Raw genomic sequence first — 20,584 nt, 5'->3', positions numbered from 1 at the left:
TAGCTGATCATTTTGCCTATCTAAATTTATATCAAGTAAATAACGTGCGCAATGATTACAATGTAATTCTAGATTTAGTGTTTACAAATGACTTTAGCTTGGTTACACACACAGCAGAGGATTTCTTACTTCCAATTGATCATTATCATCCCCCTATCAGTCTAATAGTTGAATCATGTCAACTTGGTGCTGATGAGCTGAAAGCTGATTATTTTTATTATGATTTTAAAAACTGTGATTTTGCAAACCTGAATTTGCACCTTTCGCTAGTGAATTGGGATTTATTGTTTTCCAGCTGTGATATGAATGTTTGTGTACAGTCTTTTTATGAACTACTGCATCATTTTTTTGAACTATATGTACCTAGAAGGAAAAGTGCCACTTCTAAGTTTCCTAAATGGTTTTCACGTCATGTAAAAGAACTTCTTGTGCAGAAAAAGGTTGCTCATAAAAAATATAAACAAACGCGCCTGTCTGGTGATTATTTAATATTTAGTGGTTTACGAACTAAATGCAATAAACTCATAAACGAGTGCTACAGTGACTATATTAATGTTACCGAAAATAATATTCACACAGACCCTAAATATTTCTGGACATTTGTACATGACTCTAAACGAAGCCATTCCTTACCTAACAGTATGTGTTACAATGGTAGTGTTACAGATGATCCGTGCGAAATTGCAAATTTCTTTGCCAATTTCTTTGATTCGGTGTATCCAAATGTGCGTGATACTTGTGTACCTGATTTTCAATATGTTAAGACTGTACATTTAAATACTTTAACTGTCTCTGCAAATGATGTTTTCACAAAACTTGAACAATTGAATACTAAAAAAGGTGTCGGCCCAGATGGAGTACCACCACTAATCTTAAAGGAGTGCCGTTTTACTTTGGCAAAACCATTGCTGTTCCTTTATTCGCTATCACTTAAATCTGGATACTTTCCTATACAATGGAAAGAAAGTTTTTTAATACCATTACACAAAGCGGGAGATAGGGAATTAGTGCAAAATTACAGGCCAATATCAAGAATTTCACAAATACCAAAGATTTTTGAAAAAATCGTTTCTGATAAAGTTACACCCATTTTAAATTGTTTATTGACCGATCACCAGCACGGTTTTGTGAAACATAGATCAACACAAACCAACTTAATAACGTACAAACACCACTTACTCAATGCCATGGAAAATCGTATACAAGTGGATGCCATTTACACGGACTTTACTAAAGCATTCGATAGGGTGTCTCACAAAATTTTGCTTGCCAAACTGGATGCAATGGGGGTGTCCGGTAATTTTAATGTATGGCTTTCTAGCTACTTATCCGAACGAACACAAACTGTATTGATACAAAATTATTTTAAAACCAAAAAAATCAAAATTACATCTGGTTTACCTCAAGGTGGTCATTTGTCTCCAGTTTTATTTAATTGTTTTATTAATGATGTATGTGATTTCGTAATACACTGTAAATACCTTTTGTTCGCTGATGATCTTAAAATGTATACTGAAATCAAATCATTGCAAGATTGCCTTAATATGCAGCTTGACCTTGATAACTTGGAGAAGTAGTGTAAATTGAATGAAATGGAGTTAAATGTAGGTAAATGCAAATCCATCAGCTTTTACAGAATAAAAAATCCAATTAAATTCAATTACTGCCTAGGGCAAAAAGTACTCGAAAATGTGACATTAATTAAAGATCTAGGTGTTCATTTTGATTGCGAACTTACATTTACTGATCACATCAATATTACTGTTAATACAGCACTAAAGATGTTAGGGTTTGTGAAAAGGTCGTGTGGAATGCTTAAGCGTGTGTCTTGCATTAAAGCTGTTTACATAGCTTTTGTCCGTAGCATTCTAGAATATTGTTCAATTGTCTGGTGACCATATTATGTAACTCACTCTGTTAGACTAGAAAAAGTACAAAATAAGCTGTTAAGATTCTTGGCATACAAATTAGGAGATAATGTTGATAGCATAGACTACTCACTAATTAGGGTCATGGTAAACATCAAACCATTAAATCTAATCTAAATTTTCTGGCACCCATCAAAAGAACTAGCAGCAAGAAATTATTTTACATTAATATGCATAGAACTAATTACGCCATGTTTTCACCAATTGATAAGATTTGCTCAGATGCAAACGGGCTTAATATTAACATGTTTAGTGTACCATTCTCGAAGTTCCGGAGAGAACTGGAACATAAATTGTATGGTTAAGTTATTTGTAATTTTTATAATGGATATTATTGTCCGTCAAATATATATTATTATTATTATTATTATTATTATTAATTTTTCAGTACTTTTTTCAGTTTTTTGCTCATATCTCAAAAACATACGTTTTTTTGAAGATGGGCGCCCTATACAAAATTAAAGCAAATAAAATTTCCTACAAAATACATTATTTAGCTTTTATTTTGTGATAAGCGGTACCTGCGTTGGGGTTCGCTAAACAAAACACGATTTTTTTAATTTTTACAAAAGCGCCCAGTACCACCTCTGTCAAATCGAGGAATAAACAAGTAATCAACAAAAAACTTAATTCAACGTAGAAGAGGACCTAAGGCGCGTCTATCACTCCCAACACTTCATTCCTATGGCGACCGCTTGCTTTTGTTTTGCGGTATGCCCAACAAGACGCCTTTAGGGTTTTTCATCAGGTGCAGCAGTGGATAGGAAACTAACTTGGATCCAGAAAAGCGGGGTTGGAAGTTGACAAGAAATGGATTGGTTCCCATTACTACATCTAGATCTCAGACTCCGGAGAGTCTCCAGCTTATATCTTGGAAATGCAAGAGAGGTTGCCTAGGTCGGTGCGAGTGTAAGCGGGCAGGACTGTTTTGCAAAAAACTGTGCCAGCAGTGTGAAGGGTCGTGCTCCAACATGGACGATATATACGATGCAGAATGCGAATCTGGATCTGGATGAGCCAATTCCAGTCTTACGGCCTGAAGCGGCTGGAGAGACAGAAGGTATCAATTTATATAAGATTTTGCATCATTATTATGAATTTTTACTTAGTTTTTTCTAGCGTCACACTTTTCAATGTAATGTTTTTTTCAGTGGAAGAACAGTCACAATTTACTATTCAGCCTGGACCTTCCACAACTCCTGACTCTTTGTCTGGACTTTCGATTGCCCAAGACCCTTTACCTGGGCCTTCTAGTGGACGACGTAAAACAAAACGGAAACGTACAAATTAACTGCGGCTATGACGTCAGGTCTCTCAAAGGAATGATGATCCTGGGCACATATTTCAATCATTTCGTTAGCTTTATTTTGAGTTTAATGTAACTACCTAATAATTTGTAAATATATTAATGTTTTTCATACAAAACTTTTGTGAGAAGATTAAATATGCCAGATATCTTTTGTTGCAAGAGATGAAAGTGGGCGTTTTAGACGTTTTTGTGAAAAAAAAATATTGTGTTTCACTGAGCTCTAGCGCGAAGACCGCTTAACACAAAATCAAAATGCACTATAACATTTTGTAGGAAATTTTGTTTGCTTTAATTTTGTGTAGAACGCGCATCTTCAAAAAACGTGTAGTTTTTAAGATATAAGCAAACAACTAAAAAAAGTGCTTAAAAATGCCGATTTTTTGCGGTTTTGGCTATGAAGCCGATCTCCTATAAGGCAGCAAACCAAAAATTTAGATTCAGCACCCTCGAAAACATATAAAACCGTTGAGAAAAAAACTTCCGCAATTTTGTTTTGGAAAAATCACCATTTGACTGGGCTATACGGTATACCTACGCATTAAATTAGATTATACACTGTGTCCAAGATGAGGATGTTTATCATAGGCATTAGGGATGTAACGGAAGTGGTTATATCGGAACCGAATTCGGAAGCGGAGTTTTAAAATTTGGTTTATTGACGCAATTGCACAAAATCGAAGTGCAGATTCCTTCTGACCAATGCGTACGTAATGCAATTGATGACGCAAGATCTTTATATGTAATATTCGTCAATCATGCAAACTTTGCAAGCCTTGTTTTTTGTTGCTTTAGGCTATAATGTATAAATCCGCCCCTGGTCGGAGGTTTCTAATAAACACCGTTTTACAATTCTGATTTGTTATTTAAGTGCTGCCATAAAACCTTCCTACTGGAAAAGAATAAATTTCTCAAAGGGAGAATGTTAGAAAATTTCGTTATTTGCACATTTATTGCTTAACGCCCTACATAATAATATACATTTAATGAAAGTGGTGTTAACATAACTACATGATTCGATTTATATTAAATTTATTCTAATAATAGAATATTGAATTTAATAACGTAGGTAATCAATATGAAAAAACTTTAATTAAGCCCACGAACGTCTGATAGGTACTACGAGAAAAGCATTCAATCTTTTTTTGTTATATGTCGGGCAATTTACACCATAAAGAAAGTAACTGAAGATACAAAAAGTAATGAAACTTTTTTGTTACAGTTTGTCTCTGGGATCGTTATGCTATGGACTCTCTGCTTGATTAGCATGGACAGATACAGGTGTATTGTAGTGCCACCATACCGATCGAAAATAGAGCCGAAACAAGCCACACTATGCGCCGCAGCTACGTGGCTATTAACATCGTTGGTGTTTATTCCCGTCACCTTCTGGTTTCGAGAGATAGAAATTGATAAGAATACAATTGTTTGTACGATCGTTTTTCCAAAGTCCGACTCTGTTCATTACTCATTCATATTCGTCGTTCCTCTGATACTCATCGCCTGTCTGCTACCGATGGTTGTACTGGTTTATAATTACCAAAGGATATTCCACAAGATTTACTCCACGAGAAATACTTGGGCGGCGTCCTGCGTCGTCGTAAGTACGACGGATGCGAAAGGTTATGGAAACCGAGACCAAATTAGGAGGCAAAGTGAAATCAGCATCAGTGATATATTAGCACCTTGGCCGAGAAAATTTTCATCAAATAGTCACATTTCTGGCTCTCCGGGTGGAAGACACGGATCTCTATCCCAACATGAAGAATTAAGACTGAACAAACACATTCGTGTTGTACGCATTTTATTTTTAAACGTTATTGTAGTATTGCTTATGTGGTTACCGATAACGATTGCGGTACTGCTGATATTCATCGACGGAAGGCGTCCAAATGAAGACACCAACTTTTTCATGCGATCAACTTATTTCGTCGCGTCCCTTATTATCGCTCTACTAAACACAGTTGTAAATCCCTTACTGTATGGTGTTTTATCGGACAGTTTTCGAACCTGCCTGGTGCAGATGTGGTGCTTTCAAACTAATATTATGGTTGGAAAAGTTGTGAAAGGTACACCAACGAGCGGAAGAAATCTCGGAGGATCCAGCAAAACTTCCAGAAAGCAAAGTTACGTCAATTCTATTAGTGAAAGCCCAAACGATTTAATATAAGTGTCTCAGTTTTTGCAATCGCATCAGATCGGAGAAATAAGTGTTGCATCGACCAAAGACAACCCCTTCAAATTTACATTCCAGTAGATTTTTTACAATGAGCAGGCACATGATAATCGAATGATTTCATTTTGCAATTGTACTTAGTTTTTCCATGTACGACTGTGTAAATCTCATCAGCGAGCTTATTTACAATGCCACCTATATTGTTTTGTTAGTGTCGAATGCCATTAGAGCTTTATAGGTGTCCCTGTGCATTACTATTATTTTGGATTAATCGAAGGAAATTAAAGGTGAAATGTAGCAAATACGTTAGCTGAAATGTTTATTATACTTAAATGTACTTATTTTTATATATAAACAAAGTTAAATTTAAAAATATATAAAAAATTGTATGACTTTTGAGTTCACAGTTCATTGGAATCCTACCTTTCCCACGCACAAAATATAGCGCAGTTGATAATACGTGTGCAAAGTTTCCACCCTAGAAAAATTTAATTATTTTTAGACGCAGTTTCTTTTTATACGACATTGATTTTTCATTAATTCTCGTTTCTTTCAATAGAAGCAGACAAAGAAGTGTAAATGCGCCTATTCACGCGTTACTCTACCTTTATAAACAAGCGTTTATTGCAGTTATTATAAAAATTAGAAAATGCCAATTATGTCTCTAATACAATCTGCCAAAAGAAAGGTTATTCTAATCAGGTCTAATCAAGTGGGATACTTTGGTGGTACCTACAAGTAAAAATCCAGAGTTTCATGTGTTGATCATATACAGGTTGCTCCACTCCTTTTTCATTTTTTGCATATTGATTTGATTTGATTTGATTGGTGGTTCGAAGCGGCGACTTATTAGCTTGTCATAAACACAATTTTAAACAATCATACTAAAAACAGGTTAATTAGTAATATACTAGATGACTTGCAATTTGCAATTAGAACACAGCTCAAAATGGTCCTAATACAGAATGCCTAAGATAAATAGGAACAGCACGAGGACCTTGAAAACCGTTACAGTTACAAATACATGTATTATAAATTTGTAGAGCTAACATCATTGATTTATGAATCAATTTCAGCCAAGTTTTCTACAGATTTAGGACACATGTTACAGGTTGTAGTGTTCTGGCGTATGTCCGAAATTGATTAGTTAACAAATTAATAACTAGGTGTGTAACTTTTTTTATTTTTCGAGTAGTTTGGGAGATTAGGAAAAAAATTTCGCACTTTTGAGCTATGAAAATTGGCATATGTGATCTTTGACCCTTCATCTTAAAGTTCCGACGTGGCACCACGTTAGGGTGAGTTGCATACAAAAATGTTGATTGTTAATGACTGGACCATTTTTGTCGACCTTTCAGTCCGGGTTGCTTGCCCCTTTGAGTGCTGCTACGCGTCTAGGTCATTTACAGTTTATGTGACTGAACTATTTAGCCTCTCGCTATGCGCAAAATCGGCAAATTATGGTTAACTGCAAATTAGGGATAAATTGAGAGGGGGGGGGAGGGGGGTATTAACTCCGACAGTTATTAACCCTGTACTCAAAAACACTATATAGAATGGGGATTGTCACCTAAATTCAGTACGAAAATCCCTTTGTTCTGGAATAAACTTTTGTGATATTTGTCTATTATACAAAGATCTCGAATTTTGAACAGATAATAATCTGAAGGGAGGTACACCAGAAGTTTTCGATGTCTAGCCGCAAATCTTCAGCCAGTGTCGCGGGAAACACCGGAAGGGCCGCTGACAAGTGCAGAAACATGCGAGTGTCTGCGTAGTTACATGGGCTTAAGGAGGTCACTTCATATTCTATGCTTGGTAACACGTCAGGCCCCATGCAGAGTAGAACGCCATCCCAGGACTGTTGCCCTAACATTGGCCACGAATCTGAACAAATCTGCCCTATTGCCACTGTCTTGTACAAAATACGGCCGACCTTTTGGCTGCGTCGTTTCATGGGAAACTTCATGGGCTTCTTCAGGCTATCGGGAGGATACCTATTACCATTGGATAAAAACACTATAAGAAGCCGAACGCTTATGGAAGAAAGCGCGACATATCCCTTGTACCCGCATTGGTTGTGACCGCCGAACTCTCTTTGCGGTAAATACCGGTAAAGCAAATTCTCATTCTCCTCATCAAGAATCGACACTTAACAGTGTTCCCATTATATTCTCAGTTCAATCTCTGTCCCGCTTTATTTCCACGGGGTTAGGCTTCTTATAGTGTTTTTTATTCAATGCTATTATCTATCTCACACGACTGACGACATCAGTGCGCTGTATATCATCGGTGCATTCTTTGCGAATAAACAGGCCGAACAGATGCTCTACATACTCTTAGAAAGTTTTTAAGCTAGAACTAGGTACACGGTAATTGATCACAGTTTTGCATATGTTTTTTAGGATCGAGTTAAATTTTTCAACAAAGTAATTAATTAGTTGACCCCCCCAGCCCCGAATAGAGATAAAATCGGTTGCACAATAGGTATCAGATAAACGACTAAATAAGATATAGGGCTTAATAACATCCCCATTTTACCTCTAATTTGCAGCTAACAGTAAATCACGTAGCTGCTTAGCAGAACCATAGAGTACTCTATGGCAGAACCCAAAGGAGTAGGCAACCCGCACTTAAGGGCTTCACTTAAAGGTGCGAACTTTATCTGATTTTAGGACCTAAGCGCGCAGACTAATAGATATAGGAACAAGTCAATAAACCAGTCACATGACTATCTGAGCCTAACCAATATGTAGCGGTTTACCGTTTTTAGCGTCGAATTGTCGGATGGTCCGATTTCAATGAAATTTTGCATGTGAATTCTTTATCAAATTTGTAGATTTGCAGTTCGTGAATTGGCAATGAAGCTCAAAAAATAAAGAACGCCCTTTTAACATCTTAGTTATGAATCAAGCTGCATGAAATGCACACTGGGCATAGCCAATCAAATAGAATGTCACCGCTTTGGTACTTTTAACTATGTATCGTCAATACGGTTAGCATTATTCCAATGATGTCTTTACACAAGAACACATCCCGCCAAAGTGCGGACCTCCGTTAACAACTCGCCGCTAACGATTGAACCTAATATGACTTTCGGTTCTCAAAGACGTCTGCAATAAAAGAAGTGTGTAATGAGAAATTTCGGTTTCCCGGAATTTTTTATTAAATAGAAGGATATTCTTTTCTACAAAGGATTTTTATTATAAAAATGTAGTAGAAGTGAACGTATACTTACAACGTCAAATTTGTTATGAAAATGAACTTAGTAATTTAATCCAAATTAACACATGAAATAACAGCTAAATTTCATCTCAATTTGCCCCAGGTAGATATTTAGAAACCAAACAAGGGCAACAACAACATGAATAACAATTGTTATAGATACGACAAGTATTGCTTTCATTCATCATTTCAACAATAAGGATAATTTAAGGAATCATCTTCTAACGCATAATATTTCCAAAGTGTTTAATTATGAACAGTGCAATTACTCAACAAAAAATAGGATATAGGTCATTCTTTGACACTCCGCCTTCACCCTAGAAAAAATTTTGGTACCATTGTTTGTGAGAGATATTCTACTGTAAGTTTTTAATTGTCAGTCTATGTAAAAAAAATTCACAGATTTCGCAATCCATGCAACCATCGGAGACATTGGAAATGGTAACCGTATAACGCCATATGTAGAACACAAATAACCCTTATTCACTCGGGATCACCTGCTTCACTCGCTCGCGAGCTCGCTCGTGTCGCAAACTTACACTTTCGGAATAATAAACGTCGTAACGTCATGCTTGTAATACGATCACGAGAGACATGCGAACATTTTAGATTGGAATTAAGAAAACAATTGCGCACTATAAAGTCAGTAGCGTATCGACAGTATCCGCGACTTTTCTTTAATCTACCGATTGCGGCCGAGCACGGTACAATCAACACTTGATGCGACACCACTGTCTTCTTTTCTGCTTGACGAAACCGGTAACTTCATACCTATACAAAACACAAGCATTTCCAATGCTAAAATTGTTTAATAGTGCCTCTGGGGGTTTTTGAAGGGCAATTGTTTATTTGGTATCGTTTAATTAAAAAGTACTGGATAAAGATATGAGGCCAAATGTTTATTGTTCCTTCATTTTTTAAAATATCAACATAACACTAAATTGCTCAAAATGTGCATTAACTGTTTGATTCATTTAAACTCAACTAATGTTAAATATGAAATAAATGTCTCACTTTAAACAGGATAACTCAGCTCAAAGATGTATGTTCGTATACCTAGAGTTACCTACTTGATGTGTGGATTGATCCTGGGAATGCTAAACCACATACGCGTCAGTTAGGGGTTTTTCGTAAACCGTTCAACATATTAACCTCTAATCCATCTTTCCGATCGAACGAAAATATTTTCGAGATTCCGTTTAGACCGGAAGTCGATGCTAAGTTTGCCTCTTAAGCCTCCTTAAGTTATTTAAAAACCCCTAATGGTTTATAAATCAAAGTAATTAGTTTCTACACCTTCCCCATAGAGTATTTAATATACAGGATAAACTGGTTATTTTTTTGTTAGTGTTAGTCAAAGCAATTTATTGTATTAACAATTTTAAGAAATGCTTAAAAATTATTTACAGTGGTGTGTGTCCACAGGGTCACTTTTTAATGGAAACCACTTTTTCTTGCGAGGTACTATTAAAGAATGAACCTTTTTTTAATATGAAAACGTAAAAAAACATGCTGAAACTGGTAAAATTATGCAAATATGCTTTTGACCATGGAGAAGTACGCCACTGACCACAAATATAAAGTAGGTACGGAGATTGGTAGCAAATTTTTTATAGGTAGGTACTTTGGATACCATAAAAAGCTTCTTTAAAAAAATGTTGTTTTGAAGACATTATATTCAGTGTTTGGTTTACCACTCGCCCCTTTTAATTCAAATTAGCGCCTAATAAGCTGTCGATCGTGAACTGTAGATCAAACACGAATGCCGAATATTCTCGTCAAATGACTGATGCCTTATTACGTCTTAGAAACACGCGAAAAATAGCACAAGAATTAAAGTATATAGTCCTATAGTGCTTTCAAATTATATATGGACCTGAATAAATGGTATATGTACTTACTGAACATCGTAATTCATTGCCAAATATCTACAAGCCTGTAGAACGGACAACATACAAAAGCGTCATTTATTCATTAACTAGGTACCTAATATAGGAATTGAACAAATCGATAGGTAAGTTCAACGCCCTCCCCTTAATGTAGCCATTTCCTGCACTTGTTTTTACGAAAATGCGACGCAATTTCCTCAAACATTCAGTTTATGGCGAATAAGTACTTAGGAGTTGGCTTTAAACTTTTTACTATAGTCGCCACATTTTCCCATTAATTTTACTTCAATATGTTCGGGCAAAAATGCGATTGAAAAGAAAATATTTCATTGTTCAGATTTAATAGATAAATTCGTTATTATTATTTAAAAACTGCCAATATATATCCAATTGAGCACTGCGAAACATATTGCGAAACAATTTCAGTTTGATGTGATTTATCATTTAATTATCCGTATGTTATATGGGATCACCCCTCACCCTGGCAATTAATTAAATGGGTTTGTGCGGCATAACAGATTAATCTACGCTTAAATCAATCGACCTACTAAAGACGATATTTTGTAAAACGGACATCAATTCTCCAAACGAGTCAAGTGGTCTGTTATTTTATCTATTTCGCTTTTATTTTTTAATGGGTGTGATTTCAGCCAAAGCTGTGCAACAGACTTTGTTGCATAAAGGGTTGAACTTCCCTTCGAGACTTTTAGAACTAAAATTGCAATTCCTTTACAAAAATAAAATGAATTATTTTCACCTGGTTGTTACAGAGACTTGTTAGGGTTGTTACTCTTGAGTATTTCCTCTATGTCTTGGGATATTATATTATGTAAAACCACTGGCACTACTGGCAGATATGCTTGGGATGTATTTGTTAATAGAAAATTAAAAAAGCGCAAGCAACATCTAAAATTTTACTCACAGAAGTATCATACCTCTCAATACATCCTTATCGTCCCATTTTTTTCACATTCTAGGTCTGAGACCTACAGTGACTTACTTAAGTTTAGCAGTGAACTCTCCCTTATGTGCAAGACAAAGTCGACTAAGAGCAATGTGTATCTATTTTCATTGCTCAAATTACAAAAGTTTCTGCTTCGCTGACTACCACTTAGTGCACGTTTCGAATGTACAAACACAGCCGAAAGCTTTAACGACTGAAGCAATTTCGCCAAATATTACAAACTGTTTACAAATTTGCTAAGTGTCAATTCAAAATCAGTCACTCAAGAACGACTAAGTTAATAGGTAAATGAAATAATGGATTATGCCATAGGAAACACGTCGATTAGTCGATTAATTTGCTGGTTACCAGATCGTGATAAAATTGCAGAGCATTATTACTCGTAATTATACCTACTTAAATGTAGCATAGTAATGTCAGAGCCGGATTGATGCATAAGCAGACTAAGCACGTGCTTAGGGCACCAGCCCAAAAATAATGAGCAAAAGAGAAAAAAGAACCCGAATTAATTTTAATTTTTTACTCACAATTTTAAATGCTGGTCTCCAAGTCGAACCGGTAACAAGACTTTTCCGAAATACACCTCACACTTAAGACTTTTTCAAAAATTCAACTTTTTATGAACAGTCTCGGGAACACTGTAGCAATTAAATCGTCGCCCGATAACAAGGAGGTATAGAAACCAAAAAGGCGAAGATGTCGACTGTCGAGACCATTGGACCTAGGGCGCTCCGCAATCATAAGGCTGATTCCCACGATCGGTCCGGTCACGTTGCAATCAAGGTCCGGCAATAATATACGGGTAATTCTATTCATGGAAAAATATATTTTCTTCACGCTTTTTTGGGGCACTCTGTATCCCTAATATGCACAATCCAAAAGCAAAATCGATGGGTCCCAGCATATTTACGACCACGCCTCCATTTCATTTTTATTGAATTTATCTGTTATTAAACCACACCCCTGTATGCATATACCGGGTGGTGCACGGTAAGTAGGAACATAGGGATTTAACATGGGAAATTGGTTTTATGCAATATCCTGCATTCCTGTACATTTTACAGAAAAACTGTAGAGTTTAAAGTTGTTCAGAATTAAAAGGTGCATACAAAACTGTTTTACAAGTTTTATTAAGCTTTTAGTATACCCGCAAATTTAAAAATAACTTTCAACATTTGTTATTAGTAGCAATAGCCATGACTTGTGTTGTTTTATGAATTGCTACTAAGAGAAATGTTGAAATTTATTTCTAAAGCTAATAAAACATGTAAAAAAAGTGTTGTATGCACTTTTTAATTCTGAACAACTTTCAATTCTAGTTTTTTTTCTGTAAAATGTACAGGAGGGCAGGATATTGAATGAAACCAATTTCCCATGTTAAATCCCTATGTTCCTACTTACCGTGTAGCCCAGTCGTCCAGGTACTTTTTACCTAAAAATAATTCAAGGAGTTTTGATTTCTGGTGCATGGTGTAAGGTCAAGTATCAAAAACAACATATTGATTTTGCGACCTCGAACTCCATATGGAAATTGTAAAAAAAATCGTGTTTTGTTGAAAAAATTGATTTTTGGCAAATATTTCGGTTCTCGTGCGTTTTAGGAAAAATATTCGCCTATACAAAAATTAAGGGGACAAAATTCTCTTTAATTTTTGCTAAAAAGTTAATTGTTTCGATGCGGCGGCTCTGTAAATGTACCTAAGTACCTACTTTTCATCACATCCGCACACATTTCTGAATCGCGCGTTTTCGTGGAGCCGTGGGCTAGCCGGTTGTACCAATTTGTTTTTCCACTTTCCACTTCAGAAAAAAAGGAATAGAGAAAAAAGTTGTAGATAATTATGTACTAATAAAACAGAATGACCAATACCTATTGAATGCCATAATATTCCAGTCACGATCAAAAGGCGACGGTTTCAATTTTTAGTCACTTAAAACTTCTGAGGTTTTACCCTACTTTTAAGGAAATTTCCCAATCCCTAAAATGTGCATCACTTTGAAACGCCAAGCAAATATGCGTAAAATTTTTCATAGCAACCTCAAAAAGTAAAATGCATCTTCCGTGAGTACGGACGTGTTCTAGTGCGCTCTCCAGTGTTCTTAAATACGAGGTGTTTTGTTTCTGAAAATTAATCTTACTGGCGTGGTACGCCTCAAAACAACAGTTTCGGGACTTCACAGTGATTATATAGACGATACGCGGCCAAATCAAGGTAACGATAACATTCTTTCGCTAGACGATACGCTCGTGACCTTATCACCTTTTAACTTACAATTGAAAGTGTCCTCTATTATCAATGTCACCTCTTACTGTATTTCCCAAAAATAAACTACTTTATCCATACTTATAATGGCATCACCTGCCACAACACCGGGCCCTTCTGACAACAGGGGGGACCAGGAGGAATCAATAAAAGTACCTACTGATAAACCAAGATCGTTTTCCAATGTTGTTTCTGCATCAGCCTTCCCGCGAAAAAATCAAGCCGTAATCTTTCCTGTCATTGAAGGCCTCGCCGTCAAGGATTATGTACTTGCTACTGGCCAAATCATTGGTTCAAAAAACATTCTTTTTGCATCCAGAATGAGCAATAATAGAATATGTATTTACTTTGCGTCTAAGCAGTTAGTACAAACGTTCATTGAAAATGAAGGTGGTATTAATATCAATCACATATTTGTGCCGGCAAGAAAGTTGATACTGCCTGCCAAAAGGATTGTACTGTCTAACGTGTCACCCTGCATCCCTCATTTCATAATAGAACAAGAACTAAAACATCAAAATTTAAAATTATTGTCGCCAATGTCTTTCATAGGAGCTGGTATAGGAATGGAAGGGTATACACACGTATACAGCTTCCGTCGTCAAGTTTTCGTTGCTTGTGATCCCAATGAGGGATTAGAAATTCCAGCATCCATCGTTATCGAGTTCGAGGACGAGGAGTACCGAATCTTCATATCCGACGATAAGATTAAATGTTTCAAATGCAAGGAAATTGGCCACATTGCGACCAAATGCACCAGGACTGTACCCAATAGCGAGACCGAGCAGATAGTAACTGCAATAATTGAATCGAATAAGCGACCTCGTCCTGTTTCAACTCCCACGTCTTTGATTAGCGCCCCAACCTTCGATTATGACGAAAGTGCTGCATCAACGGAAGGCAACATTGCAACAGAACAAGCCGACCCTCCAGTATCTCAACCCCTATACATGACTCTTTCCCAGTGGAACCCACTAAGTTTGCTCGTCCACCTACAAAAATGAAGAAGAGGCTAGTAGACCAGACGCCCTCACTGAGAGCGTCCCAGGTTACAGAAAACTATGAAGAAATTGAGCACGTATGGAGTAATGATGACCGTGTCATTGACTACACGTTTACGGACTTTTTAAGCAAAGTAAAAGGCAACAACAAACCCCTAGAATTCGCCAGAAATTACACGCAACAAATTGATGACCTAATCTCATTAATCAAGCTTGTCACCTCGTTCTTTTCACAACGATCTATTAAAGAAAGGTGTAAGAGACTAATCAACTACCTAAAACGAGACCTCTTAGCAGAAGGAAAAATTGTTTCTTCAGCAGATTCAGGTGAAGAGTTTTCTCTGGAGCGTTCGGTATCGACAGAAAGTGTCCAAAGCACATATTAATAAGTACCAGCATGCATCACAACCATATCAGGAGCCATAATAACAAAATGCGAAGCAACAACAATGGTGTGAAACTTCCTAAGCATCAACGCCTTCGTGTATGTCATGTCAATATCCGATCACTGAATTCTTGTTACCACGAATTTTGCGACTATATTAATAAGGAGAATTTTCATTTAGTTGCCATTTCAGAAACCTGGCTCTCGTCTAACATGCCTAATTACTTATATGGTCTGCCAAATTACTCTCTTATTCGTAGTGATAGGCCGTCACGAGGTGGGGAGTGTGCTGGTACGTTAGCTCAAACATCAAATACAAGGTTATAAGCACCCCGCCTTGCCACAGCAGTAAATTGGAGCAGTTATGGATAAAAATTGAAATTAATAAAGTAAACTTTGGTTTTGGAGTAGTGTACATACCGCCTGATCAATCTACTCGTAATAAATCGTTGGATGACTTAGAGTCCACGCTGTCCGATATATACTTACATGTAGAACAACCTATACTTGTTGGCGACTTGAATATTGATATGTATAAATCTGACACGCAAGAACATAATCGTCTCATGGATATACTTAATATGTTTCAAATGCATCAGATAATGGATGAACCTACTCGAGTGACTGCTAGTTCACACACGCTGTTAGATTTAATTTGCATCAGTAAGGAAATAGAAGTTGAGAATATGGGTACTGTTGACATGTTGCATATGACTGATCACCGACTAACTTACTGTGAAATAAAGGTTCCTGTTCGTGAGAATAACCAGGTGAAAATCAGCTATCGTGATTTCAGTTTGTTTGATCCTGCACTCTTCGCTCGTGATTGTATCAGCATGCATTGGGATCATATTTATGAATTAGCGGGAATTGATGATAAAATATCCTTTTTGAATGAAGCTATATTGTTTCTCTTCGACATGCATGCTCCATATAAGACAATAACCATTGGTAAGAGATGCCGGCAGCCTTACATAACTGACACTATAACTGAAATGATCCGCTTAAAAGAAAAGGCTTATAAAAAGTTCTTAAAAACCAAATCATTAAGTGATTTCAACTGGTTTAAAAGCATGAGGAATTTGGTTACTGCAGCTATTCGAAGAGAGAAAGCAAGTTTTATTAAGTATGTTCTAAAGGAGAACGAGAACAATCCTAAGAAGCTTTGGCAGTACCTTGATAAATTTAACATTCATCGAACAAACAAACCATCGCTTCCACCCGATCTGTGTCATCCTAACGATCTTAACCGTCATTTTATAACTTCTATTGTCTCTCCGGTTGTTGATAATAATCTCATTCATTTCTTTAATAACAACAGTAAAAGTGGCGTGAACAAGTTTGTTTTTAATGAAGTCAGTGGTGATGTCATAACGAAAATAATCTGTTCACTGTCATCAAACGCGAACGGAATAGATAACATTCGCCTAAAACTTCTAAAAATTATTGCCCCTTATTGCATAAATCATATAACACATATTCTTAATACTTCGTTGTCTTTATCTGTCGTGCCCAGCATATGGAAGAAATCTATCATAATCCCTGTTCCTAAAACCTCTAACCCAGCAAACATGAACGATCTTAGACCTATCAGTATTTTACCAACTTTATCTAAAATATTGGAAAAAGTGGTACATCAACAGTTATATAGCCATGTTGAACGCTATGTAATACCCGATGTACAATCTGGCTTCAGACCATTCCGCAGCACAAACTCGGCTCTTCTAAAACTAACCAACGACTTTGCAGCCAGTATAGATAAAATGGAAGTCAATGTACTTATACTCCTTGACTACAGCAAAGCTTTTGATGTAATTAATCACGAATTGCTACTTGCGAAACTTGCATATTACGGGCTTTCTGATAGCGCTTTAATATGGTTTAGAAGCTACCTGTGTAACAGGGCTCAGTGTGTCAAGATGTACAACGTGATGTCTGATGAAATGAGTGTCATCAAAGGAGTACCGCAGGGCAGCATCCTTGGGCCTCTTCTGTTTATCGTTTTCATCTCTGACTTACCATCAGTAACTACTCCCGATTGTAAATTACTTCAATATGCTGACGACACTCAGCTGTACGCCTCTTCCTCTCCACATAAAATTAATGAAGCTATACAATCTATCAACCTCAATCTCCAACGGATATCTGATTGGTCGACTGCTAACGGACTGATAATCAATCCTTCAAAAACAATAGCTATGTGTGTTGGTTCTAGTGCTATGCGCGTACGTGCTTTTGAACATCTCACTGTGCGGATATCTATAAACAATATCGAAATAGAATTCTCTGAAGAGGCAAAGAATCTAGGTGTATGGTTTGACAGTAACTTGAACTTTGAAAAACATACTAAAATGATGTTACAATCATCATTTGTTAAATTTAAGCACTTTTATAGTTTTAAGAAGATTTTGCCAGCTACTATAAAATGGTCTCTTGTTCGAAATTTAATATTAACTCGCTTTTACTATTGTTGTGCTGTATACTACCCTTTCCTAACTGGTGAATTAAAGTACAAAATTCAGCTCCTGCAAAACTCTTGCTTACGTTTTTCTTTTAATGTTAACTTTAGATACCATGTAACTCCGTTTTATTATAGATACTCTATCCTTAAAATGAAAGAATCACTCACGTCTCAATATATCATGCTTCTATATAATGTAGTACGTCATAAAAATCCAAATTACCTGTACGACTTACTACAATTAAGGTCCGATTTGCACTGTGTGAATACTAGGCATAAGTATTTCTATAATATACTTACCCCCATACCGTACTTCTAAGTACCAATGTGCATTTGCCATTTTAGCGCCTCGCTTAATAAATGAGTTTATGTCCATATTAGAAAGTGGAAATAGTGTACCCACAATTAGAAACAAATTAAAAAGTCGTTTGCTACAAATGTGCATTTGCCATTTTAGCGCCTCGCTTAATAAATGAGTTTATGTCCATATTAGAAAGTGGAAATAGTGTACCTACAATTAGAAACAAATTAAAAAGTCGTTTGCTACAACTATATGCTGTATAGATATAGGTAGGCATAATAAGTAACCTCTTGTCTAATTACTATTTGTTGTAACAGTTGCTTTTGGTGGAGTGGAAGAACAGCTATAAGCTGAACTCCTACCTTTTGTGTATAGCTTTCTGCACAATAAATATTATTATTATTATTATTATTATTATATGTTGTTATAAAGCATTCTCTTTTACTTTTACAAAAAAATAAGTCTAATGCAATAAAGCCGCTTACCATTATTATTACAAACAAGAGAACTAGTTTAAAGCTCCTTACTTAATTTTCAAAAGCGGCAAAAGCCATCCTAAAATTAGGGTTCCACAAACTTCACTTTTTCTGTGTGAGTAAATACCTAATTAACTGCTCTGACGGCTATGAACAAAAGCACTTTTCCTCTGTTATTGATTCTGTTAGTCATTTAGTGGAAACTTTACAAACGCTGGGTCTGTATATGCAAATATTGTAATTTTGTGGAAATGGAAACGCTGATAATGTTAGGGCGCCGAGTTACGTTATTTGGTTTCTACGCTGCAGCTACGATGGAATTTCATGTAGATCACCAATTAATCTCGAGGGTTTCCTTACAATTCATTATTTGTAACGTTTCCACTATAGGATTCCTCTGGCGATAAAGGGATTGCAGTCATCGATTTACAATAGTTTCTGCGCGAGTTGTCTCTAATTAATATTCACAGTGAAATTAATTATTGTGTATTGTTAACCAACTTTCATGGTTGTGTCGACATATACGTTCGTTTTGATAATTGATAAATGTGCCTACATCCCTAGATTCAGTTAAATTTATCAATGCTGGAAAATCGAAATGTTTGTCCTTATTTCTCCTAATTAATAAAACATAACGACTGTCGCAAATCTTTTTGACGAACTAACTTTACGTTATTCTTATACTAGCTTTCGCCGATTTTCACAAGGCGATAAGTGTTTAAAAACGATAGGTATGTAAAAGTTGCAGGATTTATTGAGAATTTTAGTTTGTCAACATAAAACATTTAGATACGGCAAGGGTTAAACCATCGCCTTTTGAGTGGTGGGCAACTAAAGAAAGTAAACACATATAGCCATAAGCATTGCCACTTGTGCTCTTGTTGTAAAACATCATTTCGAAATTTACATAATACATAATACCATTGAATAAAAACACTATTTTTATTCAATGATAATACTGAGTAAGTGTAATAATAATAATACCTAATGATAGTAACAATGAGTGGTTTTATTAGAAGCGCGCTTAATTGAGCTAAATTTTTAGACCAATTACATTTATGTTTATCGCGGGCCACACAATTAAATAAACAGGTTTGAATGTTTGGATGTAATCAATATGCTATGTCAGCTGGAAAATCGTCGATCCCTTCATGAAATAGCTGATTGTTGTAACAGGTAAAGTCATTGTTTAGAGGCGATCTTGTTGCCTTTGATGTTGTAATTGAAAAGTAGATAGCTTTTGCACATTTTTCACTTACATTTTTGAGATTTTATCACCGTTCCGTTAACTTTAAAGGTAAGCATTTGCTTCCTCCGTTAATTGTAAGGGGCTACTGCTCTGCTTTTCCCGTAGCTACAGCTACTTTATGCAACAGCTTGTGTTCCCATTAGCGCAATTTCTACCCTATCCATGTGCCGTAATTCTGTTTTTGTATTTTCCCTGGATGTAACCGCCCTCTGAATTCTGTGGCTACCGATTGCGCCCAACCTAGTAGCGCTCGAGTCCGTCCATCCCTCTGTCACTGACATCACATCCAGGTTGCCGTCGACTGCCGTTTCTTTCGCCCGCTGGTGTGATTTAATTCCAATCATTTGTAAATAATTTATTTTCATGCCATTTGTGCGCGGACTTCCTTCCAAAGTTCATTTCCTAATTAGCGTGGTTTTCATCGACCAGAGAGGGATCTTAATTGCGAAAGGAGGATCGGATTGGTAACTAAAACGTCGCAATCTTTAATAAGCGAAGGCTTTCAATCATAAAAAAGTGATCAAAGTCTTCGTGTGAGATCGAAGGGACTTAAGCGCAGATCAGTATTCGATTAGCCAGTTTTGACATCAATAAGATCTTGTCTGGGGTAACCACATTCCCTTTGCCGATACCCGCTTCCGACGTCCCGTTCACCCGCAAATTGCGTTTTGGTGGATTCCTCTAAAAACACGCCACAAAATTGTACTCAATTTTTAGGGCACTTCTCATAGCACATCCATTGGCGACACGAGAAAGAAAGACTGCGATTCGAGCTTTAAGAAACTTTAAACCGCGTGACAAAATTCACAGCGGAAGATACCTTTTGGGCGCCCGAAGTAGACTACCCTTCGAAGATGGCTAATTTCGAAAAAAAAATCAACATTCGGCCAAGAAAAGGAGTTGTGCGCGTTTACGTGATCTTTTCGACGACACCAATTTGAAAACATTCGGAGGAAAAC

At 36.4% G+C, this 20,584-nt stretch overlaps 1 protein-coding gene across 2 annotated transcripts in view; it reads left to right on the top strand.

Annotated features, from left to right (window-relative positions):
* The window catches only part of LOC116159543 (neuropeptide Y receptor type 2-like), a 40,313-nt gene extending 34,518 nt beyond the window's left edge, over positions 1-5,795 (top strand). For both annotated transcript variants that reach the window (XM_031472545.1, XM_031472546.1), the window contains exon 3: positions 4,457-5,795. In XM_031472545.1, the coding sequence (XP_031328405.1) occupies positions 4,457-5,404 (948 nt within the window). In that variant the 3' untranslated portion in view covers positions 5,405-5,795. The remainder of the gene's footprint in view (positions 1-4,456) is intronic.
* Positions 5,796-20,584: the final 14,789 nt, after the last annotated feature.

This window comes from Photinus pyralis, unplaced genomic scaffold (assembly GCF_008802855.1).
Source record: "Photinus pyralis isolate 1611_PpyrPB1 unplaced genomic scaffold, Ppyr1.3 Ppyr1.4_LG1, whole genome shotgun sequence".
In the NCBI taxonomy this organism is placed as follows: domain Eukaryota; kingdom Metazoa; phylum Arthropoda; class Insecta; order Coleoptera; family Lampyridae; genus Photinus; species Photinus pyralis.
The sequence above is the reverse complement of the archived record's forward strand: the minus strand, read 5'-3'. Positions and strand labels throughout refer to the sequence as shown.